General features: G+C 39.6%; 1 protein-coding gene across 3 annotated transcripts in view; it reads left to right on the forward strand.

Annotated features, from left to right (window-relative positions):
• PLA2G4A (phospholipase A2 group IVA) overlaps window positions 1-21,834 on the forward strand; it is a 151,061-nt gene that overhangs the window by 114,249 nt on the left and 14,978 nt on the right. For all 3 annotated transcript variants that reach the window (XM_045838531.1, XM_045838532.1, XM_045838529.1), the window contains 5 exons: window positions 3,593-3,730; window positions 3,819-3,911; window positions 6,270-6,341; window positions 10,789-11,031; window positions 16,607-16,791. In XM_045838531.1, coding sequence (XP_045694487.1) covers window positions 3,593-3,730; window positions 3,819-3,911; window positions 6,270-6,341; window positions 10,789-11,031; window positions 16,607-16,791 — 731 coding nt within the window. The remainder of the gene's footprint in view (window positions 1-3,592; window positions 3,731-3,818; window positions 3,912-6,269; window positions 6,342-10,788; window positions 11,032-16,606; window positions 16,792-21,834) is intronic.

The raw sequence follows: 21,834 nt of genomic DNA on the forward strand, positions 1-21,834 counted from the left end.
CCTGAATTATATTTCTGAAAGTCGAAGAACCGTGTTAGCTTACTGGAGTGTTGTCGGCTTCAGCAATATCAGAGCATGCTTTTCTTCCCTCTTAGAAGAGTTTTGACTGCTTTCCTCGTTTGAAGATTTTAAACAAATAAATACTAGCTGTTTGAACTATTAAATATTTTGACTCCTCCACTTCACTACATTGCTGACAGGATGTAAAACTTTCACTTTCCAATAGCCACTGGTCAGTAAACTGCATTTATTGAGCACAACTTATGAATTCAGCATCAGGTCAAGTTCTTTGACAGACACTAACGTAGTCAAACTGTAGTACTCTTCCTCAAAAAAGTTAGGATTCCACTAACAACACAAAAATACAATTTGAAAAATTAATGAGGTGAAAAAGCATCTTTGAGTAAAACAGTATGAGCGAATACTCAGAAGGGAAGTCCAAGGTTCACTTTGGGGAGAAAACAAAAAAAAAACAAAAACCACTAACCTCAGTGTGAACTGGTGAGGTGTAGGTGGTATATTTGGGAAGACCATTATAAATTTAGTGCTAAGCAATAAAAAAAATCTTAATACCAGACTGAGGTTTTCATCCAGTTATGATGGTAATGGAAAATAGTGCTTTTGGGCAGGGCAATGCAATTCTTTCAGTAGTGTTTTTGATAAAAAGTATTTTTATGATTCAATGGGTCGACTGGCAAGGAAAGAAACTGGAAGCAATTGATGTCACTGTTTTTGTAATAAGGTCCTGGGAACTAAGGAGACACTGATAAGGAAAAAGTGGAGACGATAAATGTGAAAAGCCTACAGGTGGCTGGTGAGGTGTGCTGATGATTTGACGTGCTGTTAAAAATTTTTTTTTCTGGGCTGTGATGTCGTGGTTTACAGACACAGGCACGCTCGATGGGAGGAGAAGTGATACATTCCTTTCCAGGCAACGATAGTGGGATGTGATGACTGCGTATCCAAGTGCAACAGGAAGTCGGAAATGGGTAGATGGAGGTGTAGCAGAAAGTTCCAAGTTTGAAATGGACGAGCTAACAGCAAAGGAATGATCGTCGAATACCATCACAGCAAAGTCTTTAGTAGGGAGTAGATAGCAAATCTTACTCTTTGAGAACGTCTGTAATTATCATGGACACAAGCCACAGCATTAACAAAGAACAGATCACTAGAGAAGTAGGAACCAGGAAATTATTATGTGTCAGTACCCAAGGCAGAGCTGTGAAATTCAGAGATAGATTACTTGTAGTGATATAGAAGTTTTCCTGACAGCCTCTGATTCACCTCCGGTCATGTCTCACTAACTCCATGTAAATCACTATGAACACTACCTGATCGAGGGTGTATGTGCCATCGGCCTCGGTTCAAAATGAATTATAAATATGTTCCCATCATAACTGTGATTTCATTACCTCCACAAAAGCGGAACGTTCTGATCTATCTCTGAGTCAATAAGAAATATACATCCACAACTCCTTTTCTGATACTTTGGGGACAGATGTTTTAGAATTTAGAATATTTTAGATTTTAAAGTTTAAAAATATTAAGACTATATACTGCATAATATTCCCACTGGGGTCTTATAATTAAATAGGGTGATTTCTCCAGGGTGGTGAAATCAAGGGTGATTTCTAATGGAGGTATCAATATTCAGGTTGAGAGGGATGTGTAAAGATGAAGCCTCACAGCATTTCAAGACTATTTTTTACTAATTGAGTTCAGGTCAGGTTTTCATCACCGGGAACCGAGGGAACCTTGTGGATTTTGGAGTTATTTGGATTCGGAGTTTTGGGGTAAGGCATATGTAGACATGTTAACATTGCAGAAATGGAAAAATTGAAAGAAAAAATAAGGGAAGGCAGAAGGTGATTCATTGTTTATACCTGGGTGGATGGTGTGGGACTTCATGCATCGTGGTCCGCAAAGACCTTAAATTAAAGGTTAGCAAGAAGCAGCCTTATGCATGCAGAAGGGAGCAGCAAGCACGAAGACAGCGAGGGGAGAGTGAGCGTGATGTCCATAAGGACCACCAAGGCCCCTGTGGCTAAAGCGGACCAAGCAAGACCAGACACGACAGGGGACTGGGTAGGGCACGTGTTCAGACAGGGAGTGTGAGGCAGACCATCACGGCCACGTCTTTATTGGCAGGGCAGCGGGAAGCCATTGGAAAGCCTTCAGCTGGCAGTAATGGGCTGTGACTCGTATTGTTAAAATATTCACTCTGGCTACAGGGTATCCAAAAGACAGTAAGGGAATAATAGAGGAGAGATGTTCTAGGAGGCTGTTGTGGAGATACGGGGAAGAAAATGTCATGTGTTGGTCTTGGTGATAGGTGGATAAGTAGCCAGTTTCTAGCCATACCTGATGATAGAGCCCACAGAATTTGGTATTTTGCATGTGAACTGTAAAGCAAAGAGGACAGCTAAGGATACTTCTAAAGCAGGAATAGCGGTATGAATGTATGAGAAGCAGCACTATTTCCCAAGCAGGGGACGACTGAGAGAGTGGCAAGTACCAGGAGTAGGGTCCAGAAACCCGGAACTCCTTTGGGATCCATCAAGATTCAGATGATAATTAGACATGTTACAGCCACGGACATACATGAAGTATAATATGGCTACCATTCATTGAGTGATTAAAATGTGCTGTGCCTCCTTCTGAGCCCCTCACATTTCTTAACTCATTAGGTCCTTGCAGTAATTCTACAAACTATCTACTGATTTTATTCACATTTTACAGATTGCAGTCAGTAAGGTGGCAGTCAGTAAGCAGGAGAACGGGGTTGGAACCCAGGGCTCTGGCTCCAGGGCCTCTGCTCATAGAGCGTACCCTCCATGGACCCTGCTACCTTGTGTTTCTTCAGATATTAAGCAAAAAAACTTGATGTTGTAATCTTGTGAGTTAGAATAATAGTTAATAAGCAAAATCGAGGAAAGATGAAGAAAAGCAAATGTTAGGAACACTTCCTTCCATTTTCATAGTTTGCTTGCAGTAGTAGAAAGAATTTAATTTCTTCCATCTCCTTTGTGGACTTTAAATCTGAGTCAGTGGTTTTCAGTTTTCCACTCTTTAGAATTAAGGTAGCTTTATAAAAGACGCCCGTGTTTTTAAATGCAAAGGGGTATTCACTTTGTGCAAATTAGAAGGGGTCGTTTTGTCTTCTCATTTTACTCATCTATAAACTCTTCTCCCATTGTCTAGACAATGCCATTTGTATAATAGGCCTTTGGTTAATTTTTTCGAATGCTCACCTGAAGATATGTTTATTGATTTGAGAGAGAGGGGAAAGGACAAGGGAGGGAGAGAAAGAGAGAGAGAAAAACATCAATTTCTTGTCTTCGGTGTGTGCCTTAACCAAGGACGGAACCTGCAACCTGGGGGGATATGCCCGGACCAGGAATCAAACCTGCAAACTTTTTGGTCTGGGGGATGATGCTCCAATCGAGCCTCTTGGCCAGGGCACATTTGGTTAATTTCAAAAAAAAGTATTTTACATAAACAAATGATAATTATGGTACTGAAGTGATCTTTAACAGTGGCACATGTCTGTAATATTTTCTATTAATGGGCTGAATTTTTTTAATGCTTTCAGATTGGGTAGAATTTAGTCCATACGAGATCGGCATGGCTAAATATGGTACTTTCATGAGTCCTGACTTATTTGGGAGCAAATTTTTTATGGGAAAAGTTGTGAAGAAATATGAAGAAAACCCCTTGCATTTCTTAATGGGTAAGTGATCAAAATCTACCACTCGTTGGCCTGACTATGTCCAAGTTTGCTGCGTTCTAAATTATTCTCTGTTTTTGCTTTATTTTAGGTGTCTGGGGCAGTGCCTTCTCTATATTGTTCAACAGGGTCTTGGGGGTTTCCAGCTCACAGAATAAAGGTTCCACAATGGAGGAAGAATTAGGTATTGTAAAACCATGCTTACATTGATATATTTCTCTCACATGCATATATGGAGAAAATTAAATCCTCATAAAAATTATAATTGTTCTCAAGTTATTGAAAATTTGGTTGGATCAACCTACAAATTTTCTAGGCATAATGTATGTACTCCTTCTTAACTACAGAGCCACATTCTCCGAGGTCAGCAACAAGATGAAGTGTGTACTGCTGAAATGCTCTCGCTTCATTTATAAATGTGCATTATATTCCAGATATTATCAACTCGAGTTTTGTGTCCATAACTCACTCTTCTCTAAATTACATGAAGATTTCAGGACAAGGAAAGAGAACAGAATAAAAGTACCACAGGTTATGGGGCCTGCCTCTCTGTACACCTTCTCCGTGGAATAATTCAAATAAACCTAGGGTTTGTTAGTTTTTCCTCCGAAGGCAGGAAGAGAGTAAGACTGAAATAACACGTCTGAAGGTGAGGGAGGCAGTGGCTGGAGGCCAAGACAGAGGAGAATGTTTATACTGAATAGTCTTGAGACTATTCTTTGGGGTGAGGCGCACCCCTGGAGGCCAGTGGTTCGGCAGTTTATTTGCTTTTGCTGTGTGTCAGACTTAAGGAGAATATCATGACCTTGAACGCTGGGCAGCAGGATGCCTGTCACCTCAGATTAGAGACGGGTTTCCAGAAATGAGCCCAGCGGGGTGGCTGAGGAGAAGACTTCTGGTGACTCTTTCATCTGCCAGCCAGCCAAAGTCTACCTCTTCAAGGGGTGCTCAGAGGTGGTTTTTTTTCTCTCTCTCCCTTCTGAAGGAAGACTGTGAAGTCATTGGACGACAAGCAGATAAATTAAAATGAAGTAGATAAATTCAGAACATTTAGGTATTTATATCATAAAAACTTCCATATGAAGAAGGTAGTATTTTGGCAAACCACCCTGTTAAGTGAAAGTATCAAATATGACCCCCAAAAAATGCTTCAAGAAGGAAAACTTTATCCCGCCAAAGTGCATGTTGGACTAGAAAGACACCTGATGCACATAATACCTGAAGTGGACCATTTCTTAACATGCCCCCCCACAACAAAACTACTTTCTTTAATAGTCATGCAGTGAGATGGATAATATTAGCCAGCGAATGGTTTTCTTTACTGAACTTCATACGTGCAATTATACCAGTAAGATTAAAGAAGTCTAAACATTAAAAAGTCAATTTGCTGCTTGAAGCCTTTATTAGCCCGTCCATTCCATGGTCTAGATCATTTACATACATGACATTTCTGTAGGCATAGTAAACATACAGAGTGACATGGAAACACCTAAGGATATACCTATATTTCTCTGAGTTTAAAGCCCCAAAATGATTCTATTAAAGGAAATTATAAATTCGAAGTCAGTTTCTTAAAGTAAAAAAAAATATTGACTAATTGAAAGAAAAACACATTATGATTCAGAAAGTAGTTTTATGTAAACATCCAAAGAAAGTTTGATTTTTCTATAAATGATGATTATAAGGAATGGTCTATGTTCATAAATTAGGTATTTTTACTTGGAAAAAGACAACTAGTGTTTGTTTTAGATTTTACTGCCATTGTTGTTTCAAGGATTTGTGGTTTCTATCTTAGTTTTTATAAATGCTCTCTTAATGTGTTCCGAGGAAGCATAAATTCTCAACACAAAAGGCACATTTCAACAATTTTCAGTGTCATTGAAAATGAAAATAAGTGATGCTTTCATTTATTTTGATGAAACTGCTCTGTAGCCCCCTGTGGCTTTTGGTTTTACCCTGCGTTTCCTTCATAAACACCACTTCAGCATATTTAATCAAGGAAATATATTTTTTGTATAATGAGAAGCTTTCTATAATCAAGTTATTCTTCCTTTCAGAATTAAGATAAACAAAACTTCTTCCCTCTAAATCATGAATGAATAAATTTCAAACTAAATTTGCATGTCCTGGGAAGTTTTGTTTTCCAATGAAAAAAAAAACTGAACTAAATAGGTCTAAACTTTTTCCAGTAACTGATTTAAATTTATACCAGTAACCTAGTAGATCTCACTCCATGTTTTTTTTTTATTTAAAAGATTTTATTTATTTCTTTCTAGAGGGGAAGGGAAGGAGAGAGGGAGAGAAATATCAATGTGTGGTTGCCTCTCCCGCTCCTCCTGCTGGGGGCCCGGCCTGCAACCCAGGCATGTGCCCTGACTGGGAATTGAACCATGACCCTCTGGTTCACAGGCCCGAGCTCAGTCCACTGAGCTACACCAGCCAGGCTCATTTCATGGTTTTGCTGAGGCTCCATCCATGTAGTAAATTTAACTGTGAGTCTTGACACCTGAGATCCTCCAATTGTTTTGTTTTCTTTCCACAGAAAATATTACAGCAAAGCATATTGTGAGTAATGACAGCTCGGATAGTGATGATGAGTCCCAAGAGCCCAAAGGTAAGAGAGCTGGAACCTTCTCTGGTGAAAGTCCGTTAGGCAACGGTTATGAGCGATTCGCTGACCTCACACTCAGGTGCGCATGGTCGTCTCTGCTTAAGGCATTGAGTGGCAGAAGAGTAGCTCACAGAGAGAGAGATGATGCTGTAGGTGTGACCAAGCATGCAGCACAGAAACATCCCTTATTTCTTTTCTTTTTAATACCTCAAAAATATTCTTAGTTGAACAAATGAAGAACAAACGGAGCTGTTAGAAATACCAAATTCTGTTTTAAGTCTGATTATATCACTGGACTTTTCGCATGGAAATAGTGGTTTGAAAGCAGTTTTACATGGCTTTTAAAAAGTCAGAGTTTTTCTTAAACAATGTATTTTTAAAATTTAAAAAAATAATGTATGGATTTGAGAGAGAAGGAGGGAGGCAGGAGAGTGCCTATTCAGGGCCTTTGCCCATTTTTTAATTGGGTTGTTTGTCATCCTGGTGTTGAGTCATATGAGTTGTTTCTATATTTTGGAGATTTTTTAAGTATATTTTATTGATTATGCTATTACAATTGTCCCATTTTTCTCTCCTTCATTCCCCCCCACCCTGTACCCCACCTCCCACAAGCATTCCCTTACCTTAGTTTATGCCCATGGGTCATACATATAAGATTTTGGCTTCTCCATTTCCCATACTATTCTTAACCTTTTCTATCTGTTTTGTACCTACCATTTACGCTTCTTTTCCCTACACCTTTCCCCTCATTTCCCCCTCTGCTCCCTGCTGATAACCCTCCATGTGATCTCCATTTCTGTGATTCTGTTCATGTTCTAGTTGCTTGCTGAGTTTTTGTTGTTATTGTTGTTGTTGTTGTTCTCTTAGGTTCAGTTGTTGATAGTTGTGAGTTGGTTGTCATTTTACCATTCATATTTTTGATCACCTTCTTTTTCTTAGATAAGACCCTTTAACATTTCATATAATAAGGTCTGGGTGATGATGAACTCCTTTAACTTGACCTTATCTGGGAAGCACTGTATCTGCCCTTCCATTCTAAATGATAGCTTTGCTGGAGAGAATAATCATGGAAGTAGGCCCTTGCCTTTCATGACTAACCCTTTGTCCGATGTACCATTGGCAAATACGTTCTCCAATATAGGCAGTTTCCTTTTCATTTTGATGATGGTTTCTTCAGCCATGCAGAAGCTTTTTAATTCAGTGTAGTTCCATTTGCATATTTTTCCTTTATTTTCCTTCCCCTAGGATATATATTGGCAAAAATATTGTTATGTGGGGCATCTGAAATTTTACTACTTGTTTTCTGCTAGGACTTTTATGGTATCACAACTTATATTTAATATTAGCTCTTTTTTAAAAATATATTTTATTTATTTATTTTTAGAGAGGGAAGGGAGGGAAATAGAGATAGAGAGAGAGAAACATCGATGTGCAGTTGCTGGGGTTTATGGCCTGCAACCCAGGCATGTACCCTGGCTGGGAATCGAACCTGGGACACTTTGGTTCCCAGCCCGTGCTCAATCCACTGAGCTACGCCAGCCAGGGCTTAATATTAGCTCTTAATATGCATTTATCTTCTTTTAAATAGACTGTTTTTAAACTAGTTTTAGATTACAGCAAAAGTTCAGCAAAACGCACAGAGTTCTCACAGATCCCCTGCACCTGTACACACACGGCCTCCCCAACTCTCAACATGCCCCACTAGAGCGGTGCGCTTGTCACAGTCGGTGACCCTCCACTGACACATCACCACCACCCAAAGTCCCAGCTGACGGCTTCACTCTTGGTATTGCACATTCTAAACATTTTCACAAATGTAAAATGACAGGTATCCACCATTCTGGTATCATACAAAGTAGTTTCACTTGCCCTAAACATCCTTTGTGCTCAGTTTACCCATCGCTCTCTCCCCTGCCCCCACCCCTGCAACCACTGATCTTTTCACTGTCCCCGTAGTTTTGTCTTTTCCAGGATGACATATAGTCGGAATCATACGGTACAATAGCATTTTCAGATTGGCTTCTTTCACTCAGTGATACGCACTTAAGGTTCCTCCAAGTCTTCTCATGGTTTGATAGCTCATTTCTTTTTAGTGCCGAATAGTCCATTGTGTGGATGGACCGCAGTTCACCCATCACCTACTGAAGAATATCTTGGTCACTTCCAGGTTCAGACAATTATGAATAAAGTTGCTATAAACATCTATATTCAAAGTTTTTGTGTGGATATAATTTTTCAGTTCTTTTGGGTAAAAACCAAGAAGCATAATTTCTGGATCGTATGACAGGAATATAATTTAGTTTTATAAGAGATTTTCAAACTCTCTTCTAAAGTGGCTGTGTTCTATTTTGCATGCTCACCAGCAATAATTGAAAGTTTCTGTTGCTCTACACTCTTGCCAACATCTGGTGTTGTTAGTGTTTTGGATTTTGTCATTTGTAGTAAGTGAGCGTGTTATCTCAGTGTTGTTTTCATTTGCATTCCCTGATGACATATGATGTGGAGCATCTTTTCATGTGCTTACTTACTTGCAATTTGTATGTTTTCTATGGTGAGGTGTCTATTAAGGTCTTTTGCCCATTTTGGCGGGGATGTTTGTTTTCTTATTATTGAGATTTAGAGTTCTTGGTATTTTGGATCGCAGCCCTTAGCCTTTTGCAAACCTTTTCTCCCAGTCAATGGCTTGTCTTCTCATTCTCTTGAAGCTCCTTCAGTTTTGGTCATGATTTTGAGCAAGGTCTTCAGGCATTTTTCAGCTTTAGCTTCTTCAAATCTATGCTGCCATCATTTTACCTACTCTCACAGAATTGCTGTAACTGTCAAATTCAAAAATGTATACAGAGGGCTTTCAGTTGCGAGAGACGGCAAACAGAAGTTTACTATTGGCAGTATAGCTGAAAGCAGTTGATACCATTTCTCGTGGATCCGTTGACTGCTGTGTTCGTCCCACCACTGATGCCATTGCCAAGTACATCTTAGGGAGAGGATATTCTCTGCCGTCAGAGAAGTGGGGTTTATTTCACAATTGTAAATAATAGTGATGGTGATGATGATGACCATGATTGTGATGATGGAGCAGCTCCAAATCTTTGGAAAATAATTGAATACTTTATTCATATCCTGTGTACATGGAGATATTAATTTGAAAGCCTGATTGGTTCTAAAAAAAGATTTTCTCCGTCAGATTTGACATTAGACAAGCGTAGCGGTAGAGAAGGGTCTGTTTGGTGTTCAGTGGACACGTGGTTATCTGGATCGGTTCCCGAAAGCAAGATCACTCCGTTTACTCAGCACAGTTACACTAATCTCTGTGAATATAAAAATGTGTCTTTATTCTGGTTTTATGTGTGTTTGGGTAACATTTGTTGGAAATTCTGAACTTTGAACATAGATCCTCATTTCTCTCAACACATGCACCCACACACATTTTTCTGTATATTTCCATCCAGAGTTCCCAGAAATCCGAACAAAAGGGTACAGGCAGGTGGAATCCCATTCTACCGTACAGTGATCTCGGATTTGGATTGCGAATGAATAATATAGGCAAAGATAGTGCTTATGCTGCTGCTGCTGCTGCTGCTGCTACCACTGTTTCTACTATGGAACAATATTTATTAAGAATTTAATACAGGCCTTGGCACTTCCCTGAGGAATTTGCTTGAATGCACTCACTCAGTTAGTCCTCCCAACAAGGCCAGGAGGTTGGGGAAGTGAGGGCTGAGGAGGGTTCACGACTGGTACGTGGGGCCGAGAGGCCCGGGATCCTGGCAGTGCGCCTGCAGAGCCAACAGTTGCTCTCCAGCAATTACCCAGCGGAGCTTCCCAGACATTGTGATGTGTGCATGGGTTTTGAGGAAAAAGTCATTCAAAACTTCTTCTTTGGGAAGATTACCAAATTTTAAAACATTTGAAAGCATGTGTTTAAATTACAGGGCTTTAAAACCCAAACTCTGTAAGTAGGAATGGAATAACAGTTTACAGGGTGTTTATTGAACGGGAAATTCACGTTGGATCCTTTGGTCGTCTGTTCTCTGTTTGCATGATTTATGGAAGTTTCCTGGACAGGACAGAGAAGGGAATTTAGGAAACGAAGAGGACAGGATTAGGGACTGTGGATTTTCCGCGGGTGTGAGTGTGTGTGCAGGCAGGGCAGAGGAAGAGGAGGAATTGGGGAAGGGGAGAAAAGAGGAAGTAAAAATTGGCCTGGAAATCGAACAAGAGACCAACTGACAATGTCAACAATACAGTCTTACAGGGAAAGGGTAAAGTGAGAATATTTTAAGGACAAAAATGTTTAATGGAAATCTTTACTGTGTTAATTTATGCAAATAAACATTTGTTCAATCGAAAGCCATAGAACTTCATTGTTAGTTTTAACATTCAGAGAAGGTCTTTTTCTTTATTAAAGTGAATTTTGGAAACTGTAGAATGATACTCTCCTTTTCCTCAGGCACTGAAAATGAAGATGCCGAGAGGGAATTTCAAAATGATAATCAAGCAAGTTGGGTCCATCGGATGATAATGGCCTTGATGAGCGACTCGACTTTATTCAATACCAGGGAAGGGCGCGCTGGGAAGGTGCACAACTTCATGTTGGGCTTGAACCTCAACACATCCTACCCGCTGTCTCCTTTCCGAGACTTTAACACACAGGAATCCTTGGATGAAGATGAACTGGACGCAGCTGTAGCAGGTAAGTACCGAAAACGCAGTCGGCGGACGCTAATTCAGGAGATCTTTCTTCTCTCTCTGGGAGAAAGATTTTAGTTGTTCATACTTACCCACTTATACTCAATTACAAAAACTTGCATTGTATATGTGTAGGGTTTCAAATTACTGTGTTTTGGGGGGTGGAGACACATTGGGCAGGAAGTAGCAGAGTTGTGTCAGCTGAGAAAATTTCCATTGAAATGTTGAGAGGGACCTTAGATCCTCTCGGTATCGGTCAAGTTTCGCTCCGGGAAAACAGGCCCCTGCTCCCTTGTTTAACTGAGAGTGGTTTGAAGCAAGGGATTCAGTGTTTACAAAATTGTTCCAAGGCCTGGAGGAGCAAAGCGCCAGGCTGAGCTTCCAAAAATGATTTCAAAAACACTTCAGAATCACCCATTTTGTCAGTGTCAAGTTTAATTGCGAAAATGATGGCAGATCGGCCTTGGGTGGTTGGCGCACAATGCAATACACAGACGATGTATCATAGAACTGTACACTTGAAACTTATATAATTGTATTAATCAATGTTACCCCAATACATTTGATAAAAGTGCTTATGTTGTTTTTTAAAAAGGACCGCATTTTAGACTGAATCTACTGAATCGAAAAGTGCTCTTTTAGATAATGGGGTTACTACGATAGACCCTGTTTCCCTCCCTCTGGATATTGCCAAGTTTCAGGATTACCTTCTGCTTGGAATGAAAAGTTAAACCAAATGCCCCCACAACTGTGCCTGGTAGTACAAATAGCAAAAACGTAATCTCTACCTCGTTTCCTCCCTCAGATCTCACGGGGGTATTTTTCCTCAGCAAAGAACAGGTCTCAGCAGATCCAGACTCGGACTGGAAGGGAGGCTGGTGAACTTCGTCCTTAGCCCGACTCTCCAATACAGGGCCATACTGCACGCAACGCAGGGGGTGGAGTGGGGTCAAGTTCACCAGTGTGCCGTGCTCATCCGGCTGTTTACTGTATCTAGTCCTCAGTTCTCAGAAACATTATTAACTTAAGTCCACCTGGTAAGAACCTACTCACTTTTAGGTTTGGCACTTAGCCTAATTCTAAAAATAATTCTTTTTACGTTTCGGTTCATGCATGTTTCAAATGAAAAGTTAAATTTACCTTAGTGACTAATCTATACATAGCAATCTTTCTTGCAATGTTCCTGTCATCTTAACTTACTCTGTTTCATCATACCATCATTTTTCCCTTAACTGCTCACATGTCATTTCTCAGTCATTTCTGCCTGAAAACATTGACAGAATGCTCTTAGAAACTTCAATGGGTTTTTTTCCAAAAAACTTTCTCCCAACTGTTTGTTTAAGCATTATACCCATGTAATATTTGTACGAATCAGGATAAGGCTTTACATTTTGTTGTTGTTTTGGTGGCGCTGTTTCTCTCTGTTGCTTGAGCTTAATGAAAATTGCAAAACGAAAAGTTACCCCTGTTATTTAAACAAGGGGAGCAGAAACTCACTATATCGTGAGTTATGTTTATGGCATCCACGTCTAAAATGCAAGCTTATGTCTGGCTATACACCTTCAAACCCTTTCATGTGAACTAGAATGAAAGTCTGTTTGTGATAAAGTCAGTATCAATTTTTAAATTCATTAAAAAACCCCCAAATACTGGACCTTACAATCAGCGACAGTATTTTTCTTGTGTTGCAATACATGATTATATTTATTTCTATTACAATACCAATGAAATGTGTCTTTTTTAGAAACCTAAGCTTTATGGATGAATGATGATGGGCTTTAAATAATCAACCTCGCCTTGGAGGCAATTTGGAGCTAAAAAAAACTGTAGTAATTTTACTCTACAAACAAGGAAGATTACAGAAGATAGTTACCGTCTTTGCCTAAACTTACTCAGCCCGTCTGGAGTAGAAATGGGCCTCTTCACACTCCTCAGAAGCCTTTCCCTTCTGCTACACTCCCTTCCTGCCAGCCCTTGGTGTCATGAGTCACTGTTTTGCTGATGTAAAAGTGGAAGTTTCCTTTGGGAGCGCTTTGCTACATCAGTTTTACGTATTGGTTTGATCGCTCCACCCAGCAGCACGCTTGCTGTGCTCCGCGTTTTAACAACTTCCTCCCCGGTAAACATTTTACGTAGATTTGGAAGGGATTTGAAAGGTTTGCTACATAAAATATAGCATTCCCAGTTAAAATTGAATTTCAAATTTATTGAGATATTTTGAAAGTTTTAACCTAAAATTGTTTTCAATGAATGATCCTTAGAAAGGACTTTACATTTTATTTCTCAGAGTGCCTCCAATTAAAATTCAATTTCACTCACTTTCTACTTACCCAAATTAATATCACGTACATTGTACGTGATATATTAATTTTCATAAAAAGCAGTTTGTTCAGTGTTGAGTTGATTCAAATTTATTATTTACAGACCCACCTTGCTAAAAATGACTGCAGTTTAGGCTGGCTCTGTTGAATTCAAAAGTGCTCTATCAGACATGCCTTTCCTTAAAGATACATGGTTTGTCTCCCTCTGGTTACTGCCAAGTGTCAGGATTACCCTGTGTGTGGGCTGAAAAGTTGAAGAATGAACATAAACTGTGATTAACTGGGGCATGAACTCCTTATTAAAAAGTCCTGTTATACAGTTACAATATCATCCTTTAATTAAAATATCAAGATAATTTCTCTTTCATCTTTGCACTCCCAATGCAAAAAAACGATTCAGATTTTTATCTATTCTAGACACTATGTTTGGAAAATCTTACATTTTAGTTTACCTATGATGACTTTGTGTGCTGCTTACAATATGAGCATCTTAGAATTAAAACACTCTTTCAACCTAAAATTAGTGCACTGTTCACAGACAATCTTTTGGAAACAAGAGAAACAAAAAGATGCTAAAATTACCCTCATTTGTTTACTTCAAAGTGGTTGTATACCTGTAGAAACTAATTTTGGAGACACTGCCCATGGGCACATGATTTTTTTCCTGTTGACTTTCGTGCGGATGCTATTTGCTGTGACATGTGCCATCTGGAGCAAGACACTGAGACATGAGTTCATTTAGGCCAGAGTTCAAAACACAAACTTCCAAATATTTGTGTGTTCTAAATTGAATCTGTGTGATTATACAATGCCACCGGAAATGTCCATGGCTGAACTGCTTTAAGGACATGGTCATAATTACAAACACAGCATGCTGCCATACCCATTGGAAAACCGGATGAACTCATTCTCAGACCTGAAAACCACGTATGCTCTGAATTATGGGAATGGATATTCTTTGATAATGACAGTTTAAACTCTCTATGGCATTTTAATAGATGTTATGTAATAAGTTGGGTTCAAAGTTCAAATACATTTAGAACAGCTAAAAACATCATCCCCTTCTTCACAATGCAATGGGATACTCTAATGAGTTTGAGAAGCCCTGCTTGAAGGCGCCACGAGTCTAGTACTTGGCAAGCAGATTGGCTTACCGTGGACTCCTGGCTGGGCCATTCATGGGCTGGACAGTCTTGAGCAGTTACTTAGCACAAGCCTCAGTTAATGATGATACGAAAGGAGAGTAAAACAAAAAAACAGGAACCCTGATCCTGACGGAACTGTAGGTTAGTGAGAACACAACAGCGTTCACATTTTTACTCCAAGTTCACTGTGAAAAAGTGGAAATAATAGTGAGGGTGAAGTAGCATATTCTTTGTTGAAAAGGCCCTGTTAAGTCCGAGGCATAGTAACAAGAACAGAGAAAACACAATATAATTGTCTATTACTTTAAACTGTTGAATTTTACTTATATTTCTCAAATGCATTTGATCATGAAACCTTATTTTGTGTATAGAATATCTGTTAAAATCTTGCAAAAACTATTTGCTTTGAAACATAATTAAGAAACACTACTTTCTGCCAGTTTATCTGGCAGATTGGAATTAGGGTGTTTAGCTGCATGCCAGGCTTGGGAATTAGTTCACATCATGACTTTTCTCACAAACATAATCTTGGATTTAAAAGAGGAAAATAGAGACTTTGGTTTTATGATGAGAAAGGACAAATCAAATAGAATATGGGAAAATGATCTGTTTTTGGTTAATCTTTTAGCTTAAATTCTAAAAGCACTAAGTTAATGAAGCCAAAAAAAATATGTGTGAATTATTATTCCACTTTATCATTATTATATAATGATATACCCTCATTATATTAAAAATTGTTGTCTTGTAAAAAGTGTCTCCATTAATGGGTTTTAAATTGTTTTAATTGTGATAAAATGCACAGATTAATGTCCGTAGTGACGATTAATAGATGGGTGTGCACATAGCGACTCGGCATTGCAGTTACTGCTTCCTCAGTCATCCATCTTAAACCCGTTCAGTTTTATGGCCATGACACTGTCTTAAGTGACAGTGTGACCCTGTGCACAGGGCCTAGACTTTGTGCACCTGGCTTGGAATCTTGACTCTCACTATCTATGTGAAACTGGAACTCTTTGGGCCTCAGTTTCCTTCCCTTTAAAATGACACTAATAGCCCCGGTAGGTACGGCTCAGTGGATTGAGTGGTGGCCTGTGAACCAAAGGGTCGCCAGTTCGATCCCCAGACAGGGCACATGCCTGGGTCGCTGCCCATGTTCCCAGTTGGGGGCATGTGAGGGGCAACCACACATTGATGTGTGATTTCTCTCCCTCTTTTTCTCCTTCCCTTCCCCTCTCTCCAAAAATAAATAAATAAAAATCTTTTTTTAAAAATGACACTAATAATACAATCTCTAGGTGGCCACCTCAGCATGATTAATCCAGTCTCAGCTCAGGGCCTCCTTCTCAGAGAGGTCTCTCCTGTCTACCCAAGTGAAGTTACTCCCTATTACGTTATCCTCCTCTTTCTTTCAATGCATTTATCACTGCCCAAACTGTCTTTAACTATGTTTGTATACTAGTTTATCAGCCATGCACTCGCATGTAAGCTCTGATAGAGCAGAGTTGGTACGTATCTTGTGCGGCACCTTGAACAGTATCTGAATAGTCACGGACAACCCACATTTGCTGAGCTTGTTGGCTGGATTTTTTTCCTGGATTCTCATCACCTAGAGAGGCGCAGGGAGACCCATTCAGACTCCGCCACTCCCCTGTTGTACCACTTGAGAGGAATTTATTCTATCCTCCATTTATAGAGCTCCTCTACCTCACACGCCCGTTGTAAGACTTAAGTAAGATAACGTATGAGTGAACATGTGTGTTTAAGCCAAAAGAGACCCACGTAATGTGAGGTAATGCCACTGGACGGATCGTGCTGCACAGCTGAGAGTTAATACCAGGGCCTGAGCTAGGTACTTCCCAGGCATTGTCCATACGTTAGTCCCCCAGCAGTCTTACTTGATAGATGCTTTCACCCTGATGTTACAGATGAAGCAACTAAGAGTTAAAGGCAGCAATCCATTTACCCAATGCTGAAGTGTAGCAGCTGTGTTTGCTTCCGAAGCCTAGCCACATGGAATTCCATCTCACAAATGTATATAATAAGTATTTTTATATTCTAAATACTGTTAAGTGATTGTTTCATTCATTATTCTTTCTTTCTTTCCTCTGAAAAGATCCTGATGAATTTGAGCAAATATACGAGCCTCTGGATGTCAAAAGTAAAAAGATCCACGTGGTGGACAGCGGCCTCACATTTAACCTGCCTTACCCCTTGATTCTGAGGCCTCAGAGGGGAGTCGATCTCATCATCTCCTTTGACTTTTCTGCCAGGCCAAGCGACTCCAGTCCCCCGTTTAAGGTAAGGAGAATTTGCACTGCATTCCATCACCTACCACATTCTTTTGCATGCTTGCGGATATCTGAGTCCTCCCGACCCCAATCTCTTCTCTCATTAGCTTATTTTCTACACTATTATGCATACTATTTTGTAAAGCACAGATGTGATTCCCATGACCCACATTAAAATTCATAGTCCTGAGCAGGACGGTATCGGAAGTTCAGGAAGGGAATTAGGCCGAGATTTAGGAGTTAGCAGGTGAACGGTAAGTAAAACCACACAATGGAAATATGTACTGTGGGAAGAGAAGAGGAAATAAAACAGTATCGTGAGGATTCAGCAACAATATTGGGGAAAAGGGCAAAAACCGAGGAAGTGTGCAGTGTTGTGAAAAACAGTTGAAGATACTTAACGAGGAAGTTCTTGGTGAGCTGCCCCAGAGCAGTTTCGACAGGGCTGTGAGGGCGTAAATCATGCTGCCGTGAGTGGAGGGATGAGTGGACGGTGAGGGAATGGAGACTCAGTTCTGCAGACTCCCCAGGGAAGAAGGAGATGGACTGTATCTGCAGGAGGATGTAGGGAACAGGAACACCGGAGTGGTGGGGTGTGGATAGAAAAGACTTGAGCTGCTGATGTCATGGGAGAATGGAGGGATGCTGTACGTGATCGAGTCGCATCCCTGGGCAGGCCCCAGGGGTGAGGGGATGTGAAAATGCAGGTGGAGAGGATTATGGAAACGTCCACACTGGGACAAGAGGGAAGGATGGAAATGACAGCCATGGAAAGGGGTTTGCGGTGAGGCGTGGAGAAGGGAAGTGAAGAAAGCACTCGTCCGATGGCTTGTAACTTTTACGGGAATTAGGAGTCGTCAGTTATCTTTGGAGGGCGAGAGGATAGAGGTGGCGAGGCCAGGGCTGGGGGGCAGGGAATAGAAGTCTGCCTCTGTGGAGCAATGAGCAAAGAAGTTTCTGAGCAGGCAATACGGAAAGATGGCTGGGCTGCCCTGTGGTCGCACCCGGGTGAGAACGAGACGGTGACTGCTCCCTCCGCCTGGAACACCTCCAACTGTGTTTAGACCCGTCTCAAACGTGATCTTTCTTGACCTCCACAGGTACAGTTTCCGTATGAAGGACGTAGTGAATCCTGCAAATACAGCCACATTCATGCCGTCTTGTCTGCATTGGTTTACATATATATTGCTTCTACTGTCTGTGAACTCCATGGGGAGTTCTATTTGTGTGAGTGCTATTTGTGTGTGTGTGTGTGTGTGTTTGTGTGTGTTTTGTTTTAATCATTTGGCTCTCATTGCCTTATAAGTGCCAGCCAAAATACACATAGAACAGTTTTGTGGGTGATTGAATAAAATACTGTAAGAGAGAGATGGAGTTATCCATGTTTGCTAGATTAAGAAACAGAAACGTGAGTCTAAAAGGCAGTGCTAATGCAGGTCCTCTGACAATTGGTTTCCTTTCTATTTTACTGTGATTAAACTGCTCTCAAGACTAATAATGGTTATAAGTCTCTGACATATATTTATATGTGTGTGTGTGTTCCCATGAATATATATATTCCCGTGTGTGCATATATGTAAAACCTCCTATTTTAAAAATGCTCTTATATTTTATCTTTCTTGAGGCAGTTAGTGGTGTTCCGCCAAGGAGACAAGGGTTGGTGAGATAAGCGATCTCTTCCTCGCACCCACAAGGTAAATGAGGCAGTGGGTGAAAAAGCCTCGCCCAGGACCTGCCTGGGCAAGGCTAGGTGGGAAGTGGTCAAGCGGGACCACAGCCGCGGCTCCAGAGTGAGGTCTAAAGCGCTTTCCCGTCCGCAACCACCTCCTCCGTGCACACGCGGCACAGGAGCTCATTTCTGCTGGGTGCCGGGCGCCAGGTGCCGCAGTCAAAGCTAACATGTCAGCTTTTGCGGGGAAAGAATTTTAGGCACCACAGTCATTTGGAAGGAAATTGAGAAGCTTGCTGTTAAAAAGTAATTTGGACTTATAGAAGTGTGCGGGTTAGAGGAAATCTCTCTAAGAACAGATTGGGGTGTCCTGGAGCAGAGGGGCAGGAAACAAATGGAACAGGGTGCAGACGGGTACAGATGGACCTGGCAGTGAGCACGTCGGAGGACCTGGAGCGACCTAATTAGAGGGGCAGCTATAAAGCTTGCAGGAGGAGGGCTTTAGGGGGAATTTAAGACTGGATACAGAAGAGAGACACAATGAAAGGTTTCAAGCAGAAAAGTGATTGGGTGTAATTGGAATTTTAGGATGATTAATTTGACAGTGGAGAGCAACGATTAAAATTAAGGAGGATTTACTGTAATCCAAGCATAGGATAGGGAGGCACCGCATCCAGGCAGGTGACGGTGAAAGCCAAGGGCAGGACGAGCCCAGAGCAGCGACGGGCAGTGACTGCCAAGGCACGGCTCTGAGACGATAGCTCAGGAGCTCGTTTCAGAGGTGGAATGAGTATCCTCCATCTAGTCACCTCACCTGTGGGAGTGGGAAGTGTCAACGCCATCATTTTACGTTTGCATCCACGCTCCACCACCTCAATGAGCTGGTGCTGGAAGGAGGTTTTAGAATATCCCTTTGTACCTCTAAAAAGAACCATTGTAGTTTGTTAGTTTGTAAATGGACTTTGATTCATTCTTTCTAATTAAGAAGAGTATGTATTCATTGCAAAAAAAAATTGGAGATCTGTAGTATACATCACATGCTTCTGCTATTCAGAAACAACAGCTGCTGATATTTGGGTATTTTCTTTTAGTCTCTTGTGTGTGTGTGTGTGTGTGTGTGTGTGCGCGCGAGCACCTGGGTCAGATAGTTTTGCAGTGATTTTTCCCCCATGCCATAAAAACAACTTAAACATAATTATAAACACAGCACAGTATTTCTATTGTGAATATTTAAGAATTTATTTAAGAATGCTTTATTTTTAATTTTTAGAATATTGCTACCTTGTCACTTTTTTCTCCAGTGATCATCCTTGCGTATGAATCTTTAATCACACTTTTCATTATTTTGTTAGATGTGTACTAGTTTATGAAATATTTCATTTTAGTTTATGAAGTATTTTAAGAAATATTTCCAGATTGCTTTCCAAAAATAAGCTGCTCCAATTTACATTACCATACCAGGTTGCAGATGCAGATCCTTGTTTTACACAGCTTTATTGGCATGAACAAAAATTAAAAACAAAGTTAAAAAATGTACAATGTGACAGAAAGCAAAATAAAGACATTTTTGCTTCAATTTTCAACCTTTACTTGTAAGATTAAATAGTTAAGTTTATTGTAGATTCATATTTTAACATGGCTTTTAATTGGATTATTAGTGTTGCTGCTATCATTAATAGGTATTATTTTATATCTTAAAGATATTTAAGTTTGTCTTATCTTCACAAACATGATACCATTTTATTTCTGATGATTTTAATATTTTAGCTACTTATATAGTGATTTCTTCCATTGTTTTCTTCTTGAAATTAAGACTGCTTATCAAGATCAATTACATATGGATTGAGAGTTTCTTTTTATGGTATTTTAAAATACTTTAACTCATTAATCTTTTTTAATATATGAGGTGTGTAATAACACAATCTCTTAACTATTCTGACGTCATTTGTGAAGATTTCTGTACTACTCAGTATTATTCGAGAACAGCAGGTCTGTGTGGTGTTTGTGTGTTGATTCCAGTGGTCCTGGAATCAAAGAGCTGACACCCCGCAGCTCTTACCTCGGTGCCACGCTGTGTCTGAGTGCTGCCTGGCCCTTTACTGTGTTTACTGTTGCTACGCGTCTGCAGCGGACCCCTCCGGCTGCGTGTGCTCACGGATGTGTAGTAAGGCTATTGTGTCAGTTCCTTCCATCCCGCCTCGCCCCCCACGTGTGTAGCTCCTTTAGTTATTGGCTTAGTTTAGCATGAAACCTATTCCTCTGGAAAGAGTGAATTGTATTTTCGGAGCTAAATAAAAAGAAAATTGAACTATATTATATGCAATACATTTTTTTCTAAAAATGAACTTCACAAAGTTCACAGTAAAAATAAACTTTTCAGTTTATTTTCCAATATTTGAGTTATTGGAAATGATTCCAATAATTATTCCAATAATTATTCAATAATTATATTATTGAATATTTTCCAATATTCACTCAGAATATTGGAAATGATTTTTAAAACTTATGAGCATTGTTATGATTGTTATTTCAAAAATATCTATTTCTACATAGATCTAAAAGATTACCCAAATGTAATGTTTAGATTGATAAAAATATTATACTATTGATGTTAAAGTAGATTACTTATTTTAAATACAATATAATAGGATTTAAAAATTAATGAGAAATCTACATGAAGTCTTAATAGGAAAGGAAAGATTTCAATGTAATAGCTGAATATATGCAATAAGATTTTATTAAAGTGATTAAATAATGAATAATTTTCTATTTTTGAGAATGACATATAGATGCCATTTGTAATAAAAAAGCATAAACTTTAGGCAAAATATTAGAAAGATTAACTTCATTTCACAGTTATTGATATAAGCATTTCATTAGTCTAGGTAAAGTTCAAATCTTGTCAGGGAGATAGAGAATGATGGATATCATGGCTATTGATAAAGGCAACTGCTTTATTTATTGTATCCACATCGTAACTAGCCTTGAATGTTGATGGTGCCAATGCTGGGGTTTTGTGGAGTTTTTTTTAAGACTTGCAGACACATACTCTAATAAACAGTTCATGTATAAAGAGCCTCATGAATCCAGATACTGTATTTTGTGGTATATAATGTGCACCCATGTTTTGGTTAAAAATTTGGGCAAAAAAGTGCACATTATACACAGCAAAATATGGTAATACTCTTATTATTCGATTTTTAAAAAGCAGTTCTGTGTTTCATCTTATCATTTCTTTTTGTTAAACATTTAATAAGTTAGATATATGCCATGCAAATTTAATTTACTGTTAAGGTCCATTCAAGAATTCTAATAAGATCTGTCTTTAATGTTGGTCACAAATTTAAGCCAAAGCCTTCATCCAAAGTCTAAGAAATAATCAGA

This window comes from Phyllostomus hastatus, unplaced genomic scaffold (assembly GCF_019186645.2).
Source record: "Phyllostomus hastatus isolate PE091 unplaced genomic scaffold, TTU_PhHast_1.1 phas_contig_283, whole genome shotgun sequence".
NCBI classification, from domain to species: Eukaryota; Metazoa; Chordata; class Mammalia; order Chiroptera; family Phyllostomidae; genus Phyllostomus; species Phyllostomus hastatus.